The sequence below is a fragment of the Vicugna pacos genome, chromosome 13, assembly GCF_048564905.1.
Source record: "Vicugna pacos chromosome 13, VicPac4, whole genome shotgun sequence".
Lineage (NCBI taxonomy): Eukaryota > Metazoa > Chordata > Mammalia > Artiodactyla > Camelidae > Vicugna > Vicugna pacos.
Window position 1 is genome coordinate 62,020,509 of NC_132999.1, and position 27,254 is coordinate 62,047,762.

Here is a 27,254-nt window from a genome sequence, read left to right on the forward strand (position 1 = left end):
TTTTTAAATTGCCTCAGGATTTTAGGTAGGTGTACGTTGTTTCGGTGGTTCTGTTGGGGTCTTTGGGGAGAATGCTGATCTTTTTACCTGTGTTATCTTTCACACTGTGAACTTGCCCAAAATAGCATTGTCGTTCACTACGCCCAACAGTCCCCTATTCTTTGACTTTATAAAGTGCCAGTAGTTTTGGGGCAGCCATGATAAGGCAAGGAAGTCACTTACAGAAACTATTCTTTGGAAGTTTTTTTTTTTTAATTCAGTTAATTAAACTAGTTCTTTAAGTTGAACTTAGTTTTGAGTTTCTAGCCCTTTTCCCGAATGGAAAGAGAATAAACATAATAGCTGTCATTAATGAGCATATGTGCCAGGCCCCTCGTAGGCATTTCAGTCCTGACCACAACCTTGGAAAAGAGGAGCTCCTGTTGAACTGTCTCTAGTTTACAGGTGAGGAAACGGAGTCTCAGGGAGGTTATGGCTGTAATGGAGGACAGGGAAGAACTCAGTATGGCACTGGGGGTTCTAGCTCATCACACTGTTTTGGTTTGTGCTCAGTGTAGGTTAATGGCTGCAGGCGAGAAGTGGTCATTTGGTAGCAGAAGGTGCTGACTTGGGATATGTGGGTCGTCTCCTTGGCCACAACAGTGAGATTTCTGGCATTGCCAGGGCGTGGCCATGTGCCTGTGACTCCCAGGGGTGGGTGTGGCCGGCCCAGAAAGACAGCGAGTTCATCTCTCAGGCCAATGTAGGCGTTTGGACCGCTCAGATCCTTGTCTCTTAAATATAAGCGTACCCTTCAGCCAGTTCAGCTCAATTCTGCTTTCTTTGAGAATTTTGAAAAATCTGTAATGCTTTTGCTATTTATAGAAATAGCAAGTTTGTTTGCTTTCTCTTACCTAGGGCTCTGGGTGTCATTTGTGACTGTGATACAGTTATTTTTCAGTCAGGCAGAAGAACAGACATTGTAGCGAGTCCCCACCCCCGTGACTTTCTGGTTGTTCCAGTGTCCTATCCGAAAGATTTCTGTATCTTTCACAACATGCGACACTCTGTACTAAGTGCTTTATACGCATAAGCTCTTCTTAATGTCACAGTCTGCTTCTAAAACAGAGGCCAGGGCCCTGAGGGCCGTCTCTTTGGAAACCCTGCTCCCTGCCCTGACTCTGGCTTCTCTGTCAGCAGAGCAGGGCTCTGTGGCCATGAGTTCAAGTCTGAAGTCTCCTCACAGAGGAATTTCTAGCTTTCTGTTCTCCTTCACTGCAGAGGGCTTTGATTTCTCTGGAGAAGTGAAGCAGAACTCGATAAAGGCCGTTTCTGAGGCTTTCTGCAGCTGGAAACTCTTAAGCTTTTAAAACTCTTGATTAATGAAAAGTTTGTTGACTTTTTAGAGTTGTCTCTGGAACTCAGGTTTGAGTAATAAGAAAGCAGAGCTCATCTGTCAGTGTCCTCCCTTTGTGTCACTTTTTTGTGTCATTGCCCAAGAGTGACCTTTTAACAACATGTGGGCATGAAGGAAAAATTATTTCCCAAGAGCAGGCCAAGAACACCTCCTTGTCTCAGACCAGCCTCAACATACAGCTGAGGGTGGTGAGGGTTCCCCCCCCAGGAGCACTTTGCCACAACCCACATCAGTCCAGCGGAGGGGGCTGGCTAGCGTAGGGTGACTGAAGTCACCAAGGACGGTGACATTGCTGATCTGCCTCCAGAACAAGAGGTGCCAGGGTTTTGATGTGAACATAAGGCGTGCTCCTTGTACGTTTGTGCCGTATCGCACCAGAGGGACGAGAGCCCAGTCTTCCACACCGCGTGGTTTGTTTCAGAGATCTGGGTCCATCCAGCTTTCTAAAGATGTGTATTAGGTGGCCAGCAAGGCTCCCAGCTCTCCTCTGGGTAATCAGCCCGACAGTAGCAGCAGCCAGGTTCACAGAGGGGTCCCCACAGAGTAACCCATACAAGGCAGCAGGGCCAGCCACGCACTCCCTGGGCCCTTGCGGGGAGCCAGCCTCCCTCTGACAAGAAGGATCGCGGAGACCTAGATATGAACCAGGAGGGCAAGCCCTCTGAGCCCGTGTCACAAACTGCGATTAGGGACCTGCAGGTTGTTTCCATAGACTACAGCCAGAGCCCTGGTAGTTCGGATGCCTGTGTTCCAAACCCCAGCGAACATGTGCATGCAAGTGGCCCAGAGCGAGGCCCCGGGACCGCAGGACCTTTCAGTCCTCGTGGCGACTTGGTGGGGGTGCCACGTGGGTAGCACCAGGCCTCTCTCCTGTGGTGACTCGGGGGAGCTCTTCCTGCATTCTGCTGGCAGCTGTTTGCCTATCTCATGCTCCTCTTCTTTCTTGCCATGCCCGTCTGGGTGAGCTGTCTTGCATCCCAGGAATCTGTGAGGTGTTCTGGAGTTGAGCTGGTCCTCCTGGGTCGTGGTGAAGCAGTGGTGAGGAAACCCACGTGGAGACCTGCCGTCCAGGGCTGCGGGGTCAGCGGGGAGCCTTGGCCGCACTGGTAGGGGCCTTAGTGCCCACATGGTGGCCAGAGGTGTAAGTGACCAGTTATTTTACCATTTCTCCCACACTGCTGCTCCTCTTTGGTCCCTGTTCTTTCCCTCCAAGCAAAATCTGGCCGCCCCTGCTGCCCCTGCTGGCGATTATAAGCTGTACTTACCACAGCCTGGAAGAGCCTGAGGTCTGGTGGGTGTCTCCTTGCCACACCTTTCCTCTAAGCTAAGCAGGAGGGGCACACCTCAGTCCGAGACAGCTCTTACTTGGACAGCAGTGGGCCCCTCCACCTCCCTCCTGGAGTTCTTTTGCGCTGAGAGCCACTGTGAACCAGCCGCTCGCTGGCCATTGTGCAAGACTGGCCAAATAAGCCCAGGTTTGGTTTGCAAGCTTGTCTGGATTTTTCCAAGATCTTTGCCTGAGGTTAATCCAAAATTCAGGCAAAGGGGATGACTTCTTCCACATCTAAGGAGGAGGATGTGGTACCGTAATAGTATTTTTGTGCTTTGAAGAGTAATCTTTGCTTCTGTTCCTTTTATTAAACAAATGTGATAGAATGGCAAACTTAAATGCCCCTTTCCCTCCTTTCTTTGCGATGAGGAAGTCTGTCCTTTATTTTAAAATTCAACTTGCAGAAATGGATTGTACTTGATAATTTGCTGTGCATCCATAAAAACCATAAAATATAAGAAGCAATGTTGCTGGAGTAGCTGTTCTCATTTCCTGGCAGTCATTACATGCTTCCAATACAAAAACATTTTTCTCCTAACTATCCTTTCTGAGCTCAAAAATGGATTTCCCTCCAGCCCCTGTTATTCAATTATCACCTCGGGAAACGCACAGAGATAACTGATGATCCCTTTAAAACGCCCTGCAGCCTGCCACCCTCTCCCATCCTTCATCTTTTGTCCCGTTCTTGTCATTAAATGTTACATTGCCTGTGTGTGTTTTATAGGGTGACCCTGACGGATGTCACTTTGATACTGTGCAGGGATAATAAGATTGCACATATAATGAAAGGCCGATAAATAGAAAAATGTTTACGAGATGGAGAGTGGCAGTTTTAACAGTTTTATGGCTGTCTTTACTCTTCTCCCCTTTTTCTGGTAGAATTGTGGTTTCTGTTACGGGAACTAGAAAACATCAAGAAGGGTGATGTGGTGATAGAGCCAGCGGCACAGAAAGCCCACTTGCCCTGTTGCTGAACCCCAGTGAGATGAAGTGCTCAGCTCGTGGGAAAGAAAACTGATTTCAGGGAATGAATTCTTGAGGTTTGGGAGGCCCTACAGAGAAAATGAGATCCCTTGTGTTGGCGTTATTATATTTAAACTATTAACAGTCTGTATTTAAACAAACAGTTCAGTAAACCAAAAATAAAAACTCCCCAATGGGTGCTTATGTGTGGGTCCGTGTGAAGTGAAGGCCAGCCATGTCGCTGTGTCAGGACTGCCCAGCTCCTGTGCCAGAGGCTGCTGGGGGCCCCTCACGTGGCTGGGGGCCCTTCCGTTCAGGCTTTAGAGCACTTGTGATGGTCTTGATCTGTCTTCAAATGAATCATTTCCAAATTTGTTGCTTATTTTTTGTTACTGTTTTGGTTAAGTGGAAGAACCTTCTGTTCGGTGCTCAGCTGATAGATGGATTTCTTAATGGAGCTGCCTGGAGAGGCGGCAACAAGAGTGTGGAGGTCAGGAGATCCACCCCGATGACCCTTGAGTCACCGCCATGGTTTAGCACTGTTAGAAATCACTGCTTTAATCAGATGATTTTAGCTGGAGGTAGGTTGGAAGGATGCTCTGTAGCACGTGCAGAAGTCTTTTCTTGAGGGACTCTACCTGGTCTAAACTCTCACATTTCCTCAGGGAAAGAAGAGTCAGTGGTTTGGAGACAAGAGGCTTGTGAAGGCCCCTTGCTTGGCATGTCTCTATGACATCCATAGCCTAGAGCCAGAAGGCGGCCAGAGGGCATCTCCTGCAGCCTGAGCCTCTGGACGGCCCAGGTGTGGTGAGCAGGCCATGAGGGGTGTTCATGGCTGTGGGCTCCCGGAGTCCATCCGATCTTATCTCTTATCTCTGGAGTCTGTTCTTGGTATGGGAAGTAGAAAATATTTCTCTAGGCTTGGGCATAATTCTGATTGTGCACTTGTGCCCAAACGTGTTTCTGCTCTTGTCCTCCTGAGAGCTGCTTCAGGTGGTGTGGTTCTGTAATTCACGGGTGCTGGGGGGGAAGGGTCACCCTGAGGTGAGAAGACGGCTGCCCAGTGTGATGCCGGGTGCACAGTACTCTTCTGTGCTCTTCAGCCACCGCTGTTTAAGGTTCAGATACTATCGAGCTGAACTCTGCAGATCAAAGGTAACCCGAATTTGAGCCTCTGGTTAAAAAACGGATGGCTCTTTCCCCTTAGTTCACAGCAGAGTGGTTAAGAACAGAAGACTTTGGAGCCAGACCCCTGGGGCTACCTCTTGCAGTGCTGTGATCTTGACCATGTGACTTCGTCCCCTGGGCCTTAGTTGTCTCATTTGTAAAGCAGAGATAACGAAGGTATTAGGGTGCTATGAAGATTAAACATATTAAGGCGTGGAAAGCACGTATGTTTAGCTACTGTTATTTTAGGTTTTATAGCCCAGTAAAAGGTGGTTTATTGGTTTGTAAATAAAGCCACTGGGTCCGGGGAAGTGGTGGCATTGGATTCCTAAGCCCACCCTCCAGCCCATGACCCCTACCTTCAGAGCAGCTGCTTCCAGCATGTGCAGGAGTTAAATTTTCACTGGCCTGTGGGAAATGAGAAATAAGAACAGGGTAGTCATTTTGGATAACACTAAATGTCAAACTAAGGAACTCTTACTTGGAGATTATCTTTTCTACCTTTTTTAGTGATAAAATATCATTTCTTTTATAAAATAGTGGTGAGATCAGGCAGTTATTTTTAATGACCTTGCTTGGCAAAATGAAAAGGTGGCAGTCTTGCATCCATTTCTCAAAAGTTTTATCCTTTCAGAGTTATTTTCAGGTTAATTTTAGTTCTTCGGAAATACTCATTCTATCAGATGTTTATTGAACACTCATCACGTTCAAGATATTACCCTAGGCCTCGCAGATGAGGCAGACACAGACCTGGGAATTGGGTAGGCGCGTCTGTGGTTCCAGGCGGAGGAGAGCCTGTGTACACAGGAGGGAGGCAAGAATGGAAGAGGAGTGAAACCACGTCACAACCTTGTGGCTGGGGAGAGGCAGCCAAGGAGGGCTTCAGGGAGAAGATGGAATCTGTGATGACTGGAGCCCTGAGTGGTGAGGAGCACCTGGAGTGGACATCAGGGAGTCAGTAAGGAGGGGTTCTCCAGACTGCATCCTGCTGGCAGAAGTTAAGCACTGAGTGAGCTGGCTGTCAGTTTTGGCAGAAGCCAAAAACCATGAGAGCTGGGGAATGCAGTCAAAAGGTCTTCTGGGGACAGAGGAAAAGGCCTGGAGGGAGCGGTGGGGCAGCGGGGTGTTTGTTCCTGTAGGCCTCGAGGAGACTTCTGTGATTCGGAGAGAGGAAAGTTGACGCGGTCAGAGCTGTACTTTGGGCAGACTGATCTAGTCTCTGTGTGGGAGGGGACAGGCCAGCCTGACACCTCAGGTCTGGAAATGCGAGTGAAGGTGTGGGACACCTGCAGGTGGCTGAGGTCAGCGACTAAAGCAACGTAGAGCTTAAGAAATCTCATTACAATTTCGGGTAAAAACTGGTCCCGTTCCTTCACCATGTTCAAATGTAGTGGTCATAATGTTAAAAAAAAAAAAAGAGAGAGAGAGAAGAAAGAAAAAATTTTCCCTTCTTTGACCTGCACAGGGATTTACAGAAAGGGCAGCGGGAGTGCCTGGTTCGGGAACATCCCTGTGAGTGTCTTCGCCTCATCGTTACAACCAGTTAAACCCAGGAGACCTTCAAGTTCTTCCAGAATCTTCCTGTTCCTCCCTTCCCTTTGTCCTTCCCGGGAGAGGAGCTGAGGTGGGTAGGGAGGGGGAGGAGCCTGCCCGGAGCAGGCGGCCTCCTCACACCGGTGCGGCACGTAAGGGCTGGGCCCGGCCGGCCACGGGAATGCGGGCGCCTGTGATCCTGCCTTGTGCCTTCAAGTGTATCACCATCCTGCCAGATGCACCTGAGACCGCAGAGGTGGTATTTAACCGTGAGCAGCAGAGCTGCCCACAGTGTCAGGGCTCCTTTAGGGATTAGGGGATTCGGTTGGTTAACAAAAGGAGGAGCCCCGGAGAGCGCTGCTTTAATTACCAGAGTCCTTGCTGGAGGACAACCAGTTGCCTGCTACACAAAGATCTGTAAAGGTGGCTGCCCCTAAACACGGTGGATGGTTAGACCCAGGCCCAGCTTCTCACCTCACATGTTCCAAACAGTTGTCTGAGCAGCCCTTGGATCCTCGGGGAGTGAAAGGAAAGAATGACTCGTGTGGGAGTCTGTGCCAGGAAATTTTACCGACTTGCTTCACTACCCTTGAATGAGTAGTTTTTGCCAAGAAACAATGCAGCTGTAACTCCCAGGCGGGGTGGCCTGAGCTCGGCTGCAGGGCAGGCACGTCTCCTGGGGCCCTGGGCTGGGGAGCAGTCTGGGAAGCAGCTCTAGGCCATGTTTCCTTCTCCCTCCTGCCCCACTGGATTTGGGGCCTTGCTTCATCACTACGCACCACTTCCTGGACCTTCTCCTTGGAAAACATACTTTTTTTTTTTTTTTTTTAAAGCTTTAGGTCTCTCTGTTCTATCCAGAAGGTAAGTGGTGGATTTCTTCACCCTCTTTACCTGGACCACCAAGGAAGGAGCCAAATGGTGACTGAAGGGCATCGTTCAAACAAGTTTTAGAGAAACAACACTTTGACCGATAGTACACTGGTGTTAGACTTGATGCTTTGTGTAGAGATCATTTAGCTGCGCTCTCTCTGCATACTCAAGTTAAAATATTTGGCATCAGCACAGTTAATACTCTATTGTAAAGATGTAAGATAATTTCTCTCACTGCTTACTTCCTGACCGCGCAGCGGGGTTTGTGTGTGTGTCAGCCCCGCCCTGCCGTCCGATGACAGTGGGAGGTGGGCTCGGGGGGCCTGTAAAACAGCTTCAGAGAGCAGCTGTATTTGTAATGCCGCTATCCAGGCCTGCCTCCCCACCCTCCCTCTCTTCTGCTGCCCCCTCCATTTTAGTAGGAGGTGCCTGGCCCAGAGTGGATGCTTGTTGAAACTTTGGTAAAGAAGAAATTAACTTTCCCTCACGAGCTGAAGAAGCATTTGTGGGCGGCCTCTGCTGGGTACTGTCTGGGGCTGGTGCCTGGGTGCTCTCCGTACCACGGGGACCTGGATTAAGTGAACTCCTGCCTTCCCGTGTCCCCCCCCCTCCGTGTACAAGGAGGCGGGACGCTGGTGTTCAGCGCCTCCTGTAACAGCTAGAAGACCAGTGATCGTCACAGGTGCTTTCTGCTGGTTCCCTGGACCACGTTGTGAGAATGAAAGATGAAGGAACACTGTTCCGTACACTGAATTGAGAGTGGGATGTGTATGTGTGCGGGGTTGTTTCCGAAAGACTGAGGCCTTCCTTGGCTCGTAAAGAGAAGACCTGACAGTAGGTGGCAGCCCTGGACTCTGCATCAGGGTCCCTGGACCTCATCTTCCACCACCTCAGGGTGTTCAGACTCCTTTGGAAGGTTGTAGCACTAATAATATGTTGTAATTGCAAAAAAAACTGAACTCAATCTTGGGTGCACCCTTAGGCTTCTGATAATGGGGTGAGAATAATTGACTGCCTTTTCCTGTCTCCACATCAGTCTCCCAGAGGGCTCCTGTCTGAGCAGTCAGTGCTGGGCTCAGGCAAGAGGGCGCCCAGGGAGCGTGCTCCAGGCTCGGTACTGGGGACAGATGTGCTTGCTGAGTGAATCTTTGATACTTGAAATGTTTACAGCGCGTTCCTCTTCAACAGGCTGTTCTATGCTTTCATTTCCCCAAGGTCCCTTAGAGAGAAGACATGCAACTCATCTTACTTAAAAAAAAAAAAAAGGAATTATCTTTTTTAATTGGGCGGGACAGGTTACAGGTTCTCCTCCCTTAGCATTGCCCATGGGTGTCTGAGGGAAATCAGACAGCAGTGGCATTCATGGGCAGCTCACCAAGTGCCTGTGGGTTAAACTGATCTGCTAGAAGACTGGAAGGAGGCCGGGTCAGGCTGTCTCCTGCAACAGGGCTGTCCACGCCCTCCTGGCCCCCTCCCCGCCTTGGGCCTTGGAACTTGTCTCCAGGCGGCTGTTTTCCCAACAAGCTAAAGCAGAACTTACCTGAAAAGCTACCTGTAAGAGCTCTGAGCTGCCCTGACCCCTGTTGTTTCAGCCCTCATGCCCCAGAGCAATGCAGGGAGCCTGCCCTGAACTTGCTGGACTGGCAGCAAACATGGGGGAGGCCCACAGAAGTAAAACGGTGTCACAGGAGGAGGAACCATTTCTCCAGTGATTCCAAGTGGCCCAGGATGCTCTCAGATTGAGCCTCTGTCCACCTGGCTCCTCTGTGCTTCCCTCTCTCCTCCCGGCCCCCAGCCCACCCGGACAGAGCGCCGCGCTGAGCAGCTTATTCCTCCTCCCCTTCTCATTCTCCTGTGCCTGGCACTCCCCACCCCTTGTTTTTCTTTCCGTGGAAAATCAGAGAAACCTAATGTGGCTTGTTCTTTAACCCTGGGAAAAGATCTGCTGTGTGTGGAGCACCTGCCCCACGGGGGGAAGCTGGTACCTACCACCAGGAGCAGAGCTCTTATTGCCAAGGCCTTTTGCAGATGACCTGTCAGGAAAACCCACCCTGCCCTCCACACCAACAGAACCGGCAGAGGAGCTGGAGAAAGAGAATCTGCTAAATATAGACCGATGGACAGAGCGCTCCTCCTGCAGGAGCTGCAGCCTGTAACAGAGCCATCGGGAGACGTCACCTCCCTTCTCTTCCTTTTTTGCTCGGGCACTAAACCAGTGTAGTTCTCCCAGCTGTGTGCAGTTAGAGCACCGGGATGCGAGGTATGTTGACTGTGAGGCCTTGTTGGGAGACGAGGTGAGAGCACTGGGAACAAAATGATCATTAGAGGCCGTTCGTGTCGACAACATTTATGCCTCTGTGTTTGCTCACAAGCAGACGCGAGAGCTCATTTGCAAGGCTGCCTTTGTGGAGCTGCCTTCTGATCAATGGTGGCCTGTGTTAATGTTTCAGTAAGCTATTGATTTCTGCAGCAGCTTTTGTTCCCTGAATTTATGTGCAGTGGGTCTCCGTGGCACACACTATGCATGTTTGATTAAAGTTCAATTGACTTCATTCCTGGTGAGGCCCCGAGCTGCTTCACTCCCTATTTGTAGAACCAGGGCTTTTCCCGATGTAGTCTTTTGTTTGTGCTCAAGACCTAGCCACCCATGCAGTCACCAATAGGCTGTGCCTAATCCTCCTAGATTTGCTCCATTCCAATGTTTAATCCCTTCCTAGACATTACTGTGGTGGAGAGGCAGCTGATAAAACCTGGTCTGGATTTTCTTCTTTTTTTTTTAATTTGTTAATTTCATTGATGTGTAACTGTGCATACCATATATACTGTAAAAATGCACCACTTAAAGTTGCAGAGTATGGTGAGTTTTGACAACCGGTATAAATAGCATCACAGGTGATTTGTAGAACTTCCTTATCACCCCAAGAGATTTTCTCATGTCCTTTATAGGCAGTTTCCTCCCCCTCCCCCTCCAGACTCCAGATGACCACTAAATTTGCTTTTAGTGATTATAGATTTGCCTTTTCCAGAATGGAATCACACAGTCTGTGCCCTTTTCTGTCTGGCTGCTTTCACTCAGCACAATGTCTTTGCGCTTCGTCCATGTTGTGTGTTACCAGTAGTTTGTTCTGTTCTACTGACAAATAGTATTCTCGTGAGTGGCTACCAGTTCTCCTGTTGAGGGGCTCTTTAGACTGTTTGCAGTTTTGGGCTACTAAGAGTAAAGTTCCTATGAACATTTGCGTCAAAGTTTGTGCACATGTTTTTATTCCTTTTGGGTAAACACCCTGGAGTGGAATCAGTTGCTAGGTTGTAGGTACATGTTTGTTTGGCTTTGTAGAAACTGCCAGTTTACAAAGTGGTTTGACCATTTTACATTCCCTCCAGCGGTGTGTGAGGTTTCTTGTCACTCCCCCGTCTTCCGGAATACAGACGTTTATAGTCTTTCATGTTGACATCAGCAGCCCTTTGGGCTTGGCCACTTTGATCCCTGGTACTCAGATAATGGAATCTCTTCCAGGTTTCTTGTATAAAAACTTACCTAAGTGTTGTCAGAAAGTTAATATTTATTTCAGTATTAGGTTTGTGTGTGTGTGTGTCCTGATTTTTCTCTCATACTCGGAGAGGACACGATGCAGGAGTGGAGGTTTAAGGTCGTGAACCTGAGCTTTTCCTGAGTTCTTTTTTGTCTGGTGTCTGACGTTGGGCCTGAACCCTGGCTTCCCCTATCTGAATTTGCAAGTCACACCATCTTTTAATACCATTTGAAACTCTCTCAAAATATTCATGTTGGAGAAATTGAAATGATCCGTCGTAGCCGTGTGAGTCAGTGGTACACACAGAGCAGTGCTGTGCAGAAACTTCAGGGCGGCCGTGGTTCACAGCCTTCAGGTCAGACCGAGGTTTGACGGAGACCCTGGTGGTAGTGCCTCCTCACCAGCTTTCTCTCCCGCTGTTTCCTTCTGTGTCCTGTAGCTTCACATTTCCCCCTACCTCCCAGGCCTCTGTCATCCCCTGGCCCCTTCAGCAACTTCAGCTAAAGGAGGAGGTGAGAGGAACCGCTTTGGGTTTTCTCCTTCTTTCTGGCTTTGGGATTGGGCTGTGATTTACAGCACCGGCTGCCTTTTGAACTAATAAAGCACACCACTCTGACACAGTGTTTGAAGGGTGATGGTGACCTGCCCTGGTTCTGTTCTCTGCTTTCTCATAGGAAAACCAGAGCCAGGTCACTTTTTATGTCAGCACAGTTCTCTTAATGCCCTATCGGATTTATAGGATTTATAGATTTGTGCCCTCCAGCCAGCCAACACCAGAAGATCAGTACAGATAAATAAATGACTTTACAAGTCGGGAAGGTAGGAGGTGAAGAGGCAGGACCCAGGAGGTTTCTCAGATGGTGACCTGGGCTCAGGATGCTCCAGTCACCAGGGGGACAGTTGTAGCCCACATTTGTAGAATAACATGTAATAGGCAAGTTAGAAATACACAGGCAGTTACTACCTTTTCCCTTATTCTGGTGCTGTCTCATGGAGCGGAAAAGAGGTGGGGAAGGGTGTGCACGTGCAGGCAGGCGTGTGTGGGCTCGTCCTTGGTGGCTGGCTCCTGGCCTCCTTGGCCTGGGGTCTTGCTTCATGTGTTAAGTCACTAGCCTGTGCACTGCTGAGCCCCTTGGGGCTGGGAGTGCCAAAGATGCCATTTTTTTCAAAGTGCATTTGGGCTCATGTCTGCTTGCAGTGGTTTTTTTAAAAAGATGTCTTGCCTCCCACTCTTCCTGGCTGTACATGAAAAGAGGAGCTCCTTTTTTAGCCTTTAACCCTGTGACATACGACATTTCATCTCTGCACCAGCGCACCGTGTGGTGTGTCCCCACTTGGTCTTTTTCGTCAAGCTCAGTCTTGCCCTGAGGACTCTGCCCGCTTGCCCGCTGCAGGCACTGGGGGGAGCGGCTTTCCTGGTTTTGGGGTCTGTTCTTCCTGGCCTTCCTGCTGGCCTGAGGTCCCACCACCTCAGTTATTTGCTTTGGTTATTTCGGGAACGGTCTAACTGGCCAGGCATTTCCCCGGCACACCCGTGTGGAGTCACTGGGATGCTGTGCGGAGAACATCCTGTGCGTGCACACATGCACCCACTTACGCACAGAGAGGGCAGGGATTTTCCTTTCTGTCGATTGTTCAGTGATGCAATGCAGCTCTGGTGCTTAGCACAGTGGCGGTGGCGTCTGGCGCCCAGTAGGCACCCAGCAGACACCTGTTGAGCCAGTGAATGTTCCTGATGTCCAGAAGTCACGCTCTGTGGGGCTGACGGGACCGGCCCTCTCACCGGCGCACGAGCAGCCCTGTGAGCATGACTCGGGCAGGCCTGGGTCCCCTGCCCCCGACTTGCCTCCAGTTCCCCTGCTCCCAGGCGGAAGAGGAGGCCATGCTGGGAGACGCGGGCGCTCCCCTCACAGCTGGCCTTTCTTCCTTGCAGGGAGAGCTAATCACCTTCTATTACTACTGGAAGAAAACCCCCGAAGCAGCCAGCTCCCGGGCCCACCGCAGGCACCGCAGGCAGGCGGTGTTCAGGAGGATTAAGACCCGCACTGCGTCCACGCCCGTCAACACGCCCTCCAGACCCCCATCCAGTGAATTCTGTAAGTGGGGGCTTTGGGCACCAGCCACGCGCTCAGTGTCCAAGCTCAGGGCCTGCCCTCATGGGCAACCTGGGCACAGCTCGTGTGTGTGCGATGCCTGACCTCGGCGTCAGTAGGGAGAGTTTTACAAATTATTCGTACATTTAAATTTTTCTGATAAGCTCAACATCATTTTTATGTTTTACATAAATGTAAGTCTTGGCCTTAGGTGTTTTTGATAATTTCAGAAGTGTTCTCCCTCAGCGGATGGTGTGCTGTGTGCATTCTCACTGCGCTAGTATGGTGGCCACAGTATGATCAGAGTAACAATTTCTTCCTACTTTACCAAGATCAGTCTCTTGGTCCTGGAGTGCCTCGTAATCTGAGATGACAGCAAAGCCCATGCCTTCTTATCCTCTAAAAATCAGAAAATAGTGCCTTGTGGTTCTGCCTTGGCCCAGGGCACTCACCTTGAGGGCCACTTATGTTGCTTCTGTAAATAAGAAATAATCCAGTAGGGCCAGGGGCTGGGGCTTGAGAGGGAATTGCTCAGGGTGCCTGGGCATGTCAGGGAGGCACAGTATTTGAGTTCACCAGTTGTAGGTGTTGGTGCCGGCCACCCCAGGGTTGATGTGTAACATCGGCACCCCCCTCCCCAGCTGGCAGGGCAGGCCCTTGGGCACTGCCCCTGAGTTCTTCCTTCTGATGACTGGCTGACTGGCCTGGGGAAATTCAGAGTAGTCCTTCCTGAACACTGCCCCACCTCAGCCTCCTGGGCCGCCCTGACTGTTGGCTCAGAGTCTGGGGCAGGTTGGAAGTAATAAGTGGTCCCAGGCTTGGCTGAGCATAATGGTGCCCCCCCACCCCCTTGTGTGCCTGTGACACCCAGTGGACCTGAGCTCAGCCAGTGAGGATGACTTTGACAGCGAGGACAGCGAGCAGGAGCTGAAGGGGTACGCCTGCCGCCACTGCTTCACCACCAGTAAGTGGGGCTGGGGCTGGGGCAGGGGCAGTCAGTCGCTGGAGCAGGCCAGGCCCAGACGCTTCCCTGTTCCAAATGTTTGGGGAGTTGAATTGAAGACCCGTCAGGGCAGTCACTGACTTGACATGTGCACTGTCTTTCTACTTAGAAAGTTGAAGATCTTTATTTTACTTCACTCTCCTGTGTGCAGTCAGTATGGGGTGCTGACCAGTGGGTAGGACAGACTTGCTCGAGGTCGGGGTGGAGGTGCCTGTGTTTCTTGAGAGTCTGCTGCCAGCTCTTCCTGGGTCTCCTGAGATGAGGTGGGGGTGGTGGATATTCCTGAAATCCTCCCCGTTCCAGGGAGAGAGGAGGACAGCATGAGCATCTGAGCCCCCTGAGTGATGCGTCTGTCCAAGCCTATAGAAGGGTCCCTTTGCTCGGATGTCTGTCCCCAAAGATGTTGGGTTTTGAGTTTGGGCCCCTATGCCCACCTCTCTTTCTCACACAGCCTCCAAAGACTGGCACCACGGGGGCCGGGAGAACATCCTGCTTTGTACAGACTGCCGCATCCACTTCAAGAAATACGGCGAGCTCCCCCCCATCGAGAAGCCCGTGGACCCCCCACCATTTATGTTCAAACCTGTCAAAGAGGAAGACGATGGGCTCAGTGGGAAACATAGCATGAGGACACGGCGGAGTCGTGGCTCGGTGAGTCCTGTGGCCGGCAGCCTGCCCTCAGGCACTGCTGACCACTGCTCTAGGTTCCTGGGAGGCTAGGGGCTGGCGCCCACCAGGAAGACAGGAAGTGTTTACTTGCAGCAGAGAAACAGACCCCTGGAGGTGGAGTGATTTGCCCAGAGGCGTTAGCTCTGCCTGCGGGGTTGGGAAGAGCCCTCTGTTCCTCGCATCCTCCTTGGGCAGTCAGCAGGCATTGGTGTTGAGGGGCAGATACACGCCCTCCGCTTATTTCTACAGGGAGCTCTTCTGGCTGGGTTTCTGGCTCATTGCAGGCTCTCCAAGGCTCTCACACCTTCCTCTGGCCCGTGGGCCAGTCACCCTCTTGTGTGGCATATCTCTGCTATTCGAAACTTGCAATCTCTTTTTTAAATATTTGATCCAGCTTGGGGAAACTTTAGGTACATTTTTCTACTCACTGCATAGCCTCTTCCATAAGAGGCTTGTTTCCCAGGTTAAAAATATGACGAAGGACTTTTGAGAGAAAAGTTTTCCCAGGTGAGGGGCAAAAGGTACCGTCAGAGTCTCCATAGAGCGCTGGCCTCCCCAGTGGCACCGTGCACATTCCCCTGACCCTGGCGTCCTGGTCTCTGCTTGCTCAGAGGGGAGCTGGTGGACTAGCATGAAGCACTATACCCCCGTCTCTCCTGAGCCCCTGGGCTTTGCAGAAACATTACCAAAGGCTTGGTGGTTTTAGGAGTTGAGCTACATTGACAGCTCAGCTCTTTGGGGTCACTTCCCATCTTGTCAGATGAAATCAGCGTGTGTGTGTGTGTGTGTGTGTGTGTGTGTTTGGATCTGGTGGGAAGAGTGGGCAGTTACACGGAGTAAACAGAAAGGGGGAGGTGACTTCAGGCTGACTTTAGGTGTAATTGTCACTCAGGAGAACGTGGCAGAGTAGCTGCCTTCGCCCCCCAGAGGGCCTCCCTCATGTCAACTGCACATCATTCAGGACAGTCCCCGAAGATGTGTGCTTAGTTTAAGCTGTGAGTTTTTCTCTTTTTCCATGTGAACCCACCCATTCACCCTCTCCTCCCTTTGCTCCACATTGACCCTCATGCAGTGGGGGACGGCTAGAGGTGCCTGTGGTTTGCCAGGGGCCGGGATTTGCTGTATGGCTGTTGGTGGGAACTGCTCTTGAGGCTCTGCGGGGGAGTGGGCTCAGGTGGCCCATGTGGAGACTAGGGTCCAGTCTGACCAGCCTCCGGTTTGGGTGGGCAGATGTCTACACTGCGCAGTGGTCGAAAGAAGCAGCCAGCCAGCCCTGATGGTCGGGCCTCGCCCATCAATGAAGACATCCGCTCCAGCGGCCGGAACTCCCCCAGTGCTGCCAGCACCTCCAGCAACGACAGCAAAGCAGAGACAGTGAAGAAGTCGGCCAAGGTGAGGTGCTGGGGGCCGGGGTGGGAGCTGGACACCACTGACACCTGGGGTGGCTGCTGGAGCTCAGCCCCCTTGAGTCCCTCCCGTTCACGGAGCTTCCCCAGTCACCAGCACAGCCTCAGCCTGAGGCTGCAGACTGGGGCCTGGAGAAAGGGGGTCCCTGCGGCTCCCAGCACTGACCCTCAGGGGCCACCTCTGCCTTGAGATTCCCGTCCCCAGATACTTGTTCCTTCCTGGCTGCACTGGCCCCTTCTAGAGCTTTCTTGCCCCTGGGGATGGAGCTCAGAATGCGGGACCAGGTGTCAGCCGGCCGCAGTCGTCAGAGGCTGCTGGGCCATCCTCCTCGACCTGAGGCTTCTTGTGGGCTTTCCCACTGCAGAAGGTGAAGGAGGAAGCCTCGTCACCTCTTAAGAGCACCAAGCGCCAGCGGGAAAAGGTGGCCTCTGATACGGATGAGGCCGACAGGACCAGCTCCAAAAAGACAAAAACCCAGGTGAGGTTTTGCAGCTGAGTCAAGTGACGGCAGCCAGCAACTAGTGTCTTTTGAAAAGCTCCCCTCCCAGATTCTCCCTGGGTGGTGGCAGTGTCCTGGCTTCTAGGGAGGGGCCTAGAGTAGCCCCCGAGACTGGCTGGATCAGGGCCGGGCCTGTGGTCCCTGGAGCCACGCTCGCTGCCTCATTGCACAAACCTTGCTATGGTCCGGGCGCCAGCATCGCGTGGCGGAGAGAGCCACCCTCCCCTAGAGCCTCCATCCTCCCTTTCTTGGCCCTAGGAGATCAGCCGGCCCAACTCACCGTCTGAAGGCGAGGGAGAGAGTTCGGACAGCCGCAGCGTCAATGATGAGGGCAGCAGTGACCCCAAAGACATTGACCAGGACAATCGCAGCACGTCCCCCAGCATCCCCAGCCCTCAGGACAATGAGAGCGACTCGGACTCCTCGGCCCAGCAGCAGATGCTGCAAGCCCAGCCTGCAGCCTTGCAGGCTCCCGGTGGGGCTGCTCCAGCCACCTCCTCAGCACCCCCAGGAACCGCCCAGCTGCCCACATCAGGGCCCACGCCCGCTGCCACTGCTGTCTCTTCACAGGGCTCCCCCTCAGCCTCCCAGCCCCCCAGCCAGCCGCAGGCTCCGTCAGCTCCTGCTCCCCACACCCACATCCAGCAGGCGCCTGCCCTACACCCGCAGCGGCTGCCCTCACCGCATCCCCCGCTGCAGCCTCTGACAGGGCCAGCGGGCCAGACGTCCGGCCCGCAGCATCCTCAGCCTCCACTACATGGTCAGGGCCCGCCTGGCCCTCACGGCCTCCAGGCTGGGCCTCTGCTTCAGCACCCAGGCCCCCCTCAGCCCTTTGGCCTCCCTCCCCAGGTCTCCCAGGCAGCAGCTCACCCTCACACCTCCCTGCAGCCCCCAGGCTCTCAGTCAGCCTTGCAGCCCCAGCAGCCCCCACGGGAGCAGCCCCTGCCGCCAGCACCCTTGGCCATGCCGCACATCAAGCCCCCGCCCACCACGCCCATCCCCCAACTGCCGGCACCCCAGGCCCACAAGCACCCACCTCACCTTTCAGGGCCCTCACCCTTCTCCATGAATGCCAACCTTCCACCCCCACCAGCCTTGAAGCCCCTGAGCTCCCTGTCCACCCACCACCCTCCTTCGGCCCACCCTCCTCCCCTGCAGCTCATGCCTCAGAGCCAGCAGCTGCCCTCCTCCCCCGCCCAGCCCCCTGTGCTGACCCAGAGCCAGAGCCTGCCCCCTGCCACTGCCTCCCATCCTCCTGCAGGCCTCCACCCCATCCCCCCTCAGCCCCCATTTGCTCAACACCCCTTTGTCCCTGGGGGCCCTCCTCCCATCACCCCTCCAACTTGCCCCTCCACCTCCACTCCTCCGGCGGGACCCGGTCCCTCGGCCCAGCCACCCTGTTCGGCTGCTGTTTCTTCGGGAGGCAACGTACCTGGGGGGGCAGCCTGCCCACTCCCCACGGTCCAGATCAAGGAAGAGGCTCTGGACGATGCCGAGGAGCCGGAGAGCCCCCCGCCCCCGCCTCGGAGCCCGTCCCCCGAGCCCACGGTGGTGGACACCCCCAGCCACGCCAGCCAGTCGGCCAGGTATTGGTCCCCAGGGATCTGGGGTTGAGGCGGCCTCGGCTTCGGCTTCGGCAGGGACCCCAGTGAGACACCGGGCCTTTTTTAGGTTCTACAAACACCTGGACCGGGGTTACAACTCATGTGCGCGGACGGACCTGTACTTCATGCCTCTGGCGGGATCCAAGCTGGCCAAGAAGAGGGAGGAGGCCATCGAGAAGGCCAAGCGGGAGGCCGAGCAGAAGGCGCGAGAGGAGCGGGAGCGGGAGAAGGAGAAAGAGAAGGAGCGCGAGCGGGAGCGCGAGCGGGAGCGGGAGGCGGAGCGAGCCGCCGTGAGTTGGGCCTCGGGCAGCCCTGCCTGGTGGGCTCCCGGGGGCTGGTCCCGTGGGTGGGCTGGCCCCGCGCACCTGCCTGCTTTCTCTCGGTGCCACGTGCCTTACCTTCGCGGGCCCCGGGAGGCTCGGTCACTGCAGGGTGCAGGCGGGCAGCGTGGCCCAGACCCCCGCTCCCGGACTTCTGCGCCCCGGGCTCATATCCTCCCTTCCTTTCGCAGAAGGCGTCCAGCTCCGCCCACGAAGGCCGCCTCAGCGACCCCCAGCTCAGCGGTACCGGCCACATGCGGCCATCCTTCGAGCCTCCGCCAACCACCATCGCGGCCGTGCCCCCATACATCGGGCCCGATACGCCAGCCCTCCGGACTCTGAGCGAGTACGCGCGACCCCACGTCATGTCGCCCACCAACCGCAACCACCCCTTCTACATGCCCCTCAACCCCACCGACCCGCTGCTGGCCTACCACATGCCCGGCCTCTACAACGTCGACCCCACCATCCGCGAGCGGGAGCTCCGGGAGCGCGAGATCCGGGAGCGCGAGATCCGGGAGCGCGAGCTGCGAGAGCGCATGAAGCCGGGCTTCGAGGTGAAGCCCCCGGAGCTGGACCCCCTGCACCCGGCCGCCAATCCCATGGAGCACTTCGCCCGGCACAGTGCCCTCACCATCCCCCCGGCCGCGGGCCCCCACCCTTTCGCATCTTTCCACCCGGGCCTGAACCCCTTGGAGAGGGAGAGACTGGCCCTGGCGGGCCCCCAGCTGCGGCCTGAAATGAGCTACCCGGACAGACTGGCGGCTGAGCGGATCCATGCCGAGCGCATGGCGTCCCTGACCAGCGACCCCCTGGCCCGGCTGCAGATGTTCAACGTGACGCCGCACCATCACCAGCACTCGCACATCCACTCTCATCTCCACCTCCACCAGCAGGACCCCCTCCACCAAGGTGGGCGCCCTCGTGGGGCTCTGAGAGGGTGGTGGGCTGAGCTCTGGTGTGAAGGAGGTTTGGACCCCAGACAGAGCCGCTGCCCCAGAGCAGAGATTGCTGGCTCCCGGCAGAGCTTAGGGTATCCAGCCTCCACCTAGGAAGCCGTTGTCCTTGCTCGGCCCCTCGGCTCTCCAGAGCTGCAGGTCCCCCAGAAAGCTGAGTCACTCTGAGGCCTTCTGCCCACAGCCTCATGAGAAAGCTTAGTTTCTTGGTCCTGTGCCCGGGGTAGGGGGCGGGGAGCGGGATGGAGAGGAGCAGCCTGTACTCACTGGAGCAGGTTGAGAGCAGAAGGCAGGACCCAAGGAGCAGGACGAGGCCGGGGGCCTTTGGGGCCAGGTAGAGGCACCTAGCACTCCCAGGGAGGCTACAGGTTGTCACTGAGTGGGAACTTTTCCGTTCTCCTTCAAGGAATGGGGCTTGGGCTTCTGCTGGCTTTGAGCTGGCTCTCCTGGCCAGGGCCACCCAGTCCTGTGCGCTCTGGGAGCATGAGCTTCTGAAGGCCCGATGACTGGCCAGCTGCAGGTGCAGGCTGGTCTGAGGCAGAGACAGGACCGGCTGGAGCCCTGCTCCCTGTGCAGCTCTGCAGCGTAGCCGGCCGGGGTGGGAGACGGCCTAGCCCTGCTCCCAAGTCAGCAGATGTGCCTCCAGCCTAGGCCAGGGCCTGCCATAGGGGCGCATGGGTCTGCCTTCGTGCTGGGAACGGGGTGCGGGACAGAGTGGGCCACAGGGAGGGAGGGCAGCTCCTTTATTCCTGTTTATGTATGCATCCCTGTCTGACGAAGGAAGCAAGAGCTGTCACACTCACCCTGTGGTCCCAGCACCTGGCACCTCGATGCCACCGGTGTGATCAGCAGATGTAGCTGGTTCTGTGTGAGGACAGACAGGCATTCATTCACACCACGTTCGTTCATTTGACGGATGTCTGCTGAGCACCTGCGAAGTGCCAGGCACAGCTGTAGACGCTGGTGACACCCTGTCCTTTACCTACCACGCCTGGTGGGCAGCCAGTACACATCTCGGTTTATGAAGAGCAGTCAGCGTTCCAAAGGAAAACTGAGCAGGGAGAGGGAGGAAGAGAGCTGGGGGCAGCTTCGCAGTTGTAAAGAGGGCAGTGGGCCAGCCTCACCAAGCAGGTAACTGCTGAGCCAAGTTGCCACTGGGGTGAAAAGACGAGGAGGAGCAGCAGGAGCACCTCCAGGCCGAGAGCCAGCGCAGAGGGCCCGAGGCGAGGCAGTGCTGACTCCAGGGAACCAAGGGGTCCCCTGGGATTTGTTGCCAGCAGAGAGCCCCCCCCAGCTCGTGGCCCCATCCAGCAGTGCCTGCTTTACTGGCCTTTTTGGGGTTCGACAGCTGAAGGGCCAGAGAGGCAGCCCTGGGAAGGGTGCTGGTCCAGCCAGTGGCTGGGAGGAGGAACACTGGCTGGGGCAGGACCGGAGTGGCCCTGGGGTTCCTGTGGACCTGCCAGGTGCAGGGCGGGGCAGTTGGCCTGGTGGGCTGTGCTGATCTGGAGTCCTCAATGAAGCGAGTCTGGGGAGGCTCTGCCTGTAGGGGGACTCAGTAGTGGGAGGAGGACAGGTATGTGTAAGTGGTCAGCTCTTCACTCCTTTGTTACTTTCTGGAGGTGGGAGGAGGGCAACAGCCACTTTGGGTCAGGGTTATTGGTGGCCCTGGTGACCAGGAGCTAGCTGTGGAGAGGAGGGGGTCACTGGGGGTTACCGCCAAGGAGGGTGCCGCCTGCATCTGCACTTCTGCCCCCTTTTTAGGCTCAGCCGGCCCAGTTCACCCACTGGTTGACCCCCTGACTGCTGGCCCTCACCTGGCTCGCTTTCCCTACCCACCCGGCACCCTCCCCAACCCTTTGCTTGGACAGCCCCCTCATGAGCACGAGATGCTTCGTCATCCGGTTTTTGGTAAGAACGCACCTGGGGAAGGAAGGGTCCAGGGTGAGAGGTGGGTTGGTGGGCTGGCCCGGTGTCTCTTCCGTTCACTTATTCGTGTGTTGAGCACATACGTCCTGTGTGTTGGGAATCTGCTTGGGGACAACGCAGGCAAACTCTTGTCTCCAGAGAGCTGGGGGGCGGGTATAAATGCCCAGTGAGTGCCAAGACCGTGGGGGGCAGTGGAGGACGAACAGAGGTGCCGAACTCAAATGAGGCTCAGGGAAGGCATCTGTGAAGGAGCAACACCAGGCTGGGGACTGGGGCTCCGGGCAGGGGATGCAGGGGTCGTTTTCCTCTCTCCCCTGGGGGGCTCTGCTCTAAGGGTCCCTGCTGAGTAAGTAGCTTTTTGCTCGTCCCCCATCCCCTTGGGAAGCTCTCTCCTGATCTGATCTCTTGCCTCTGGCTGTGTGTTTGGCAGGCACCCCCTATCCTCGCGACCTGCCTGGGGCCATCCCACCTCCTATGTCGGCGGCCCACCAGCTGCAGGCCATGCACGCCCAGTCGGCCGAGTTGCAGAGACTGGCCATGGAACAGCAGTGGCTGCATGGACACCCCCACATGCATGGCGGCCACCTGCCGAGTCAGGAGGATTATTACAGGTGGGGCGGGGCGGGGCTGGAGGCCACTGGCCTGGCCTGAGGGCCGCCCCTCCTGGCTGTGCCCATGCTGCCCCTCCCCCTTGTCAACCCCCCATGTCAGCGTCAGACTCCTCCCCCTCATCAGACTCCTCCCTCTCGTCTCTACCAGGCCCTGGCCTCTTGGCCGGGCTTGGGGAGGGGAGACGCGGGAAGGGGCAGCAGCGGGCCCGGTCCTGCCTGCCCAGTCCTGATACTGATTCCTTTTTCTTTTTCTTTTTTTTTTCCCCATTCCAGTCGACTGAAGAAAGAAGGTGACAAGCAGTTATAAGTTATTTATTTGTTAACGCTGGCTGTGGAAACCTCAGTTCTTGAGGGGGGAGAAACAGGACTTTTTACATACAATAGGAGCTGCAAAAGCAAAAGGAATATCTTCTAAAGATTTCTTTATATATTTAAAAACCCCACAACTGAAAACATATCAGCATAATAGTGTTTGTTTGTAGAGAGGGTTCCTCGAGACTGGTTTGGGTCTCCCTGCATGACAGTCCCCCAGAAACTTAGTGAGGCCTGGACTGGACTGAACATTCGGAAAACTCGCCTGTGATCTTGGGGTTTGCCTTCAGTTTTCTTTTCTCTCCTTGATTTCTGCAGTAGGTGCTAGAATCCAGCTCACGCCCTCCACTGTGCGTGCAGACACACTCAGCTGCGTGTGTTCCAGAGCCCACAAGGTTTGCAGATAGGCAGCATATGAGTTTGGAATCCAAGAGCTATAATTTTTAAAAAATCTTTTATTTTAATACATTGTAGGAAATCTTCATAATTTGAGAAAGTTCTGCAGCATGGCTTTTTACGTCTGTAAATAAATAATTTTAGAACAGCCTTTTTTTTCTTCCACAAACTGCTATTCTGATCTATTTTTTCCAGCCATGTCACTAATTGTGAATTCCTACCAGCTATTGACAGAATACAGAGTTGATTTTTTAATAAAAAGTTATATATAATTATCCCTTTAATTAAAGGGAACAGATGGGCGTTACTAGTTACAAACGGGCAAAAGCGTGGAACTAGGTTTGGGTGCAGCAGGGAGCAGCCAGGGACAGTGTTTTGCAGGGACAGTGTTACAAACAGTGTCTTTGTTTTGCTGTTTGGTTTTCACTTCGGTCTGTTCCCGGCTTGTGCTTTGCCAGCGGTGCAGACATCTGCTAGCTTGAGCCTCTCTTATTTTGCACCAGGAGCACAGGAGTTAAATGTCCCCCGTTCTGTCTCTGCGCAATCGAAAGCACATGTTTCTGTGTGTCTGACTGTAGATTTCCGTATAGATTTCTCTGCACGTGCATTTGATTGTTCTGGACGGACTGCCTTTTTTAGTACTTGGACAGTTTCATAAGCATTCTGGAAAGTTCAAGAAAGTGATTCCCTACAAGTCACTCACACGTTTGCTCGCCAAAGGAATCTGTTAGAAATCTGAGTTTTTGTGTGTGCCGTCGTTTGGATTGTCTTGTGGTGAGGCCGGGCCATCCTCGCCAAAAGCCCCAGGCGGCTTGTGAGTGCGGGGGATCCTGGAGTTGGCCTGGTTGTGGGTGGCAGCCAGTGTGTTACCCTAGGAGCATTGACTCGCGTTGGACTGGGAGGCCGTTTGGGTCCCACTTTTCATCCTGGAAGTAAGGCGGGAGTCGGGGCCGCAGACACGGGGCGGGAAGCAGGCTTCCACCTGGGGGCCGCTCCCCAGGGGTCAGGCATCCCGCAGAGAGCCCGCCTCTGCTTTCTAAGTTGCCCATGTGATGGGTTTTCTCCAGAAAGTGTTCTGCACCTGTCGAGCAAGCTTTCTGCGCGGATGTGACCTTTTCTGTTCCTCTTCTCTCCGATTCTTGAGGTTGTTTCTGCCGTTGTATGCGGTGGTCACATCCAAGCGTTGTCAGACCACAAGGGAGACTGAGGGTTAGTGGACGTGATGTGGGTCCAGGACCGGAGTCACAGCAGGTAGGTCGAGGGGCTGGTGCTTTGACCCAGAAACCAGCAGCTGTTAGCTCAGGTTCAGGTTCCGGATTCAAACCTGCACCGAGGGCATTTCCAGTTTCTATTAAAACCATGTTTGGTTTCAGTTGGGACAGGTAGAGGATGGCTTTGTCTGTTGAAAATGTAGCTTGTTTTTTTTCTTTGTTTTCTCGCATTCCATTTCTGCCTTAACTTCAGCTCCTTGAGGGGAGGCAAGCGCAGATGAACACTTTGTCATCACTTTGGTGGCCGCATTGGCAGGAGGTGTTTGCGTCCCTGGGGCTAGTGACGGGCCGTGGCGCCTCTTCCCGCGGGACCCGGGCCTCCTGCTGCTCCCCGACTCCTGCGCTGAGGCCCCGCCTTCCCCCCTTCTTTCCCCCTCTTGGTAGAACATGATGCCTACCTTTCGGACAAACCTTTATCTCTTCTGTCACCCGTTTTTCCAAAGAAGGGAGAGTGAAGTACTTTGAAGTCTGTACTTGAAAACTGTCTGAAGGTGTTCTCTCGTTAGGTTTTGATTTTCTCCCCACACCCCCAGGTGAAGCACTGAGATTTTCCATGAAAAACCCACAACCCGAAACCCTCACCTGGTCACCTGCAGTGTGTTTAGGAGGCCCCAGACCTTCTCGGGGCCTTTGAAGCCCGACCCCTTGGTTTCCGTTTGGGTTTCCTTCCTTTGTTCGGAGTTTAGTTTCCCTTTTCCCGGTTTCACGTGTACCTTGTTCCACGTCGTCAAGGTTGAGCTTCACGTCGCCACAGCGGGAGCGGAGTGTACATTCTGAGTTGCTGCGTTTATATATATCTTGAAGCTAAATGTATATATGAGTAGTTTGCCATGAGACAACACAGTGTAAACAGTAGACACCCAGAAATTGTGACTTCTGTGTTCTCTCCATTTGAGTATTTTGTAATTTTTTTGAAATACTTGTGGACATAAATAAAACCAAGCTACACTACAACTTCTGGTGGACTGTGGTGCACTGCGTCTCGTTCCTGGGGGGGGCTCAGGCGGAGGCTTGGCGGTTGCCCCCAGCCAGCCCGCCCCCCGAGTGGGGAGGGGGCAGCGGCTCACCAGCACCCCGCTTACCTTCCGGAGCGGCTTCCAGAGAGATCCCGTCTGCACTGAAGAAGGGCTTCTCTGGTGAGAACACTTGCCCTCTCTCACCTGCAGCTAATGGGCCTGAGGGGGTGTCACTGGGACCAAGAACACCCTCTCCTCTGCCCGGGAGGGCTCTGAGCCCCCAGCCAGTGCCGTGGTCTCCTGGCCACTCCTCCTGCCTCGTCCCCTCTCTGAAGCCTGCCAGTGCCCCACCCTACCTTCAGCTGCAGTTGGCCTCCAGGTTGAGGTCGCATCTTAACCTCCCCAGTCCCCTCCCTAGGAATCTTACCCACAGACTTCGTACCAGGTGACCTGCTAGGTGTGGGCATGGCCACAAGGGGGCAGCAGTCACCAGGATGAGGTCCTGTGGTTTCAGAGCTTGTCAAGGGTGTTTTCCTGAAGCGTCAAGACTCACTGGAAATTTATATGCTCGCCTTTTCACCTGGGATGTGGCCATGAGTTTCCAGATGTTTTGGGAGATGTAGCAGGAGCGACCCAGAGCACTGAGTCAGACCACGCAGGGTCTGCCTTGTGGAGGCTTGGGGAGCAGCCCGTGGCGGGCACTACCTGGTTCAGGCGCGAGGAAGGTGGGCCCCAGAGGTGTGCTTGCCTGTGGCCCTGGAGACAGTCTTGAGTCCTCCAGTGGCAATGTGGGTGGTGGGGGAAGGTTGGGAGGGGCCTGCAGACGTGGAGGAGGCTCGTCTGCCTGGGTCGTGGGTAAGAACGTGGGAAGGAGTGGCCAGGGACGTGGAGGGGCGAGCGGATGGGGTCCCGGCACCATCTACCCTCAGCAGCCCCTCCGGTTTCACTGCCACGTGGACGAAGAAAGTGGCACTTGGCGGGGCTGGGTGCGCAGCCACCACGCTGATAGGTGTCCGTGCTGAGGGCAGGTGAACGTCACGTAGGCACCACCTGGGTAAATCGAGGCCACTTACCGCCAGATTAGGACGCACCAGGGAGAGATGGGCTGCTACCTCCCACGCCGACGTCGAGTTCAGGGTCGCACCGCTGTGCAGTCGTGGGTGCGAACCACTGGTGAGCAAGGGCTGGCGCTGCGGGGCCTCTGTAGGGAGACATTCGGGGATCCCCCCTCATCCGAGCCGGGTGCCCTTTGCCAACCTCGGGCCTTATGATACACGCTCTGCCTGCACGGAGACCTGGGGCAGTGTAAGGGCACCACACGGACTACAGTCGCCCTCAGCCTCTGGGCTGAGCCAGCGGGTGCAGGCATGTCCTGAACTCAGAGCTGCGGAATCAAAGCCCCACCAGTTACCCTGACACCTGGGGTCAGGCTGACAAAGCCCGAGACCAGGGGACGTGGCTGTCCTGCACTGGACCCCTGAGCAGGACAGGCACTGGCCTCTGGAGACACTGAGGGACGGGGGTACGTTGTCCTGTTAGGCTTGTTGAGGCCACAGGGTCAAGTGAGCCCTTTCTGGATTCCTGGAGCTCAGGACTGGGCTGCTGGGACTACAGTTATGACTGCGGATGGAGCAGCGCAAGCTCTCCCCTGGGACTCGCCCGCCCTCACTGGGTTCTCTGTCCTGAGTTGGTGGCCCTTGGAGGTCTCAGTATCTGAGGCATCCTTTCTAGGGTCCTTGCTGGGTTCCCTGCTGCCCCAGTGAGTCCTGGGGCCTGACTGCTCCGACCCCAGGTGGCTTCTCGGGCAGCTGCCTGCCAGGAGCAGCTTCCACGGTGTGTGTACTTGTTTCCTTCTGATGCATCAGGGGGCCCAGGCTGCAGAGGCTGCCCCCGCATACCCCGACCCAGCTCTGCTGCATGAGCTCCCTGCTCCCCACTACCCTGGGCATCTCATTACTGGGCCAGGTTCCAGCGTGTGGGAGGCACTTGCTCTGTAAATATTTGCTGGATGAATGAACCGGCCCCACAGAAGCAGCTGGGTGCACACTTTCCAGGGGTGCTGTAAGTTGTAGGCATGGATGAGCAGACAGAGGGGTCTTTAGCCCCATCTGGGGAGCTGGACCCACTGCTGTGGCTCCAGAAGTGGCCCCTCTCCCTCCCTCCCGTTTCTCGTAGTCCTGCCTCCCCCCTACTGGCTGTGCCTGCTTCAGGATCTCACAGCCCCTCTGACTCCAGTCCTGACTTACACTGTTCCTGGAAGTTTGGCTGGTGAGGGAGGACCTGCCTTCCAACAGTGACTGCTGGTGAGCTCCTAGGGTGAGGACAGCCAGTGCAGTGAGTGAGATTAAAAATAGCACTTTAAGGCACTTCTTAGAAGACCTTTTTAGCCTAGGGAGGACTCCTGAGGTCAGCAGACTGTTTAAGGGCCGGTTTCTTCTA

At 54.8% G+C, this 27,254-nt stretch overlaps 1 protein-coding gene across 7 annotated transcripts in view; it reads left to right on the top strand.

Moving 5' to 3' along the window:
- RERE (arginine-glutamic acid dipeptide repeats) overlaps nt 1-24,813 on the top strand; it is a 366,213-nt gene extending 341,400 nt beyond the window's left edge. For all 7 annotated transcript variants that reach the window (XM_072975465.1, XM_072975468.1, XM_072975466.1 and 4 more), the window contains 11 exons: nt 12,726-12,888; nt 13,757-13,849; nt 14,340-14,539; nt 15,788-15,949; nt 16,329-16,442; nt 16,722-18,049; nt 18,135-18,357; nt 18,579-19,299; nt 21,105-21,251; nt 21,700-21,880; nt 22,154-24,813. In XM_072975465.1, the coding sequence (XP_072831566.1) occupies nt 12,726-12,888; nt 13,757-13,849; nt 14,340-14,539; nt 15,788-15,949; nt 16,329-16,442; nt 16,722-18,049; nt 18,135-18,357; nt 18,579-19,299; nt 21,105-21,251; nt 21,700-21,880; nt 22,154-22,187 (3,366 nt within the window). In that variant the 3' untranslated portion in view covers nt 22,188-24,813. The remainder of the gene's footprint in view (nt 1-12,725; nt 12,889-13,756; nt 13,850-14,339; nt 14,540-15,787; nt 15,950-16,328; nt 16,443-16,721; nt 18,050-18,134; nt 18,358-18,578; nt 19,300-21,104; nt 21,252-21,699; nt 21,881-22,153) is intronic.
- The last annotated feature ends 2,441 nt before the right edge of the window (nt 24,814-27,254 follow it).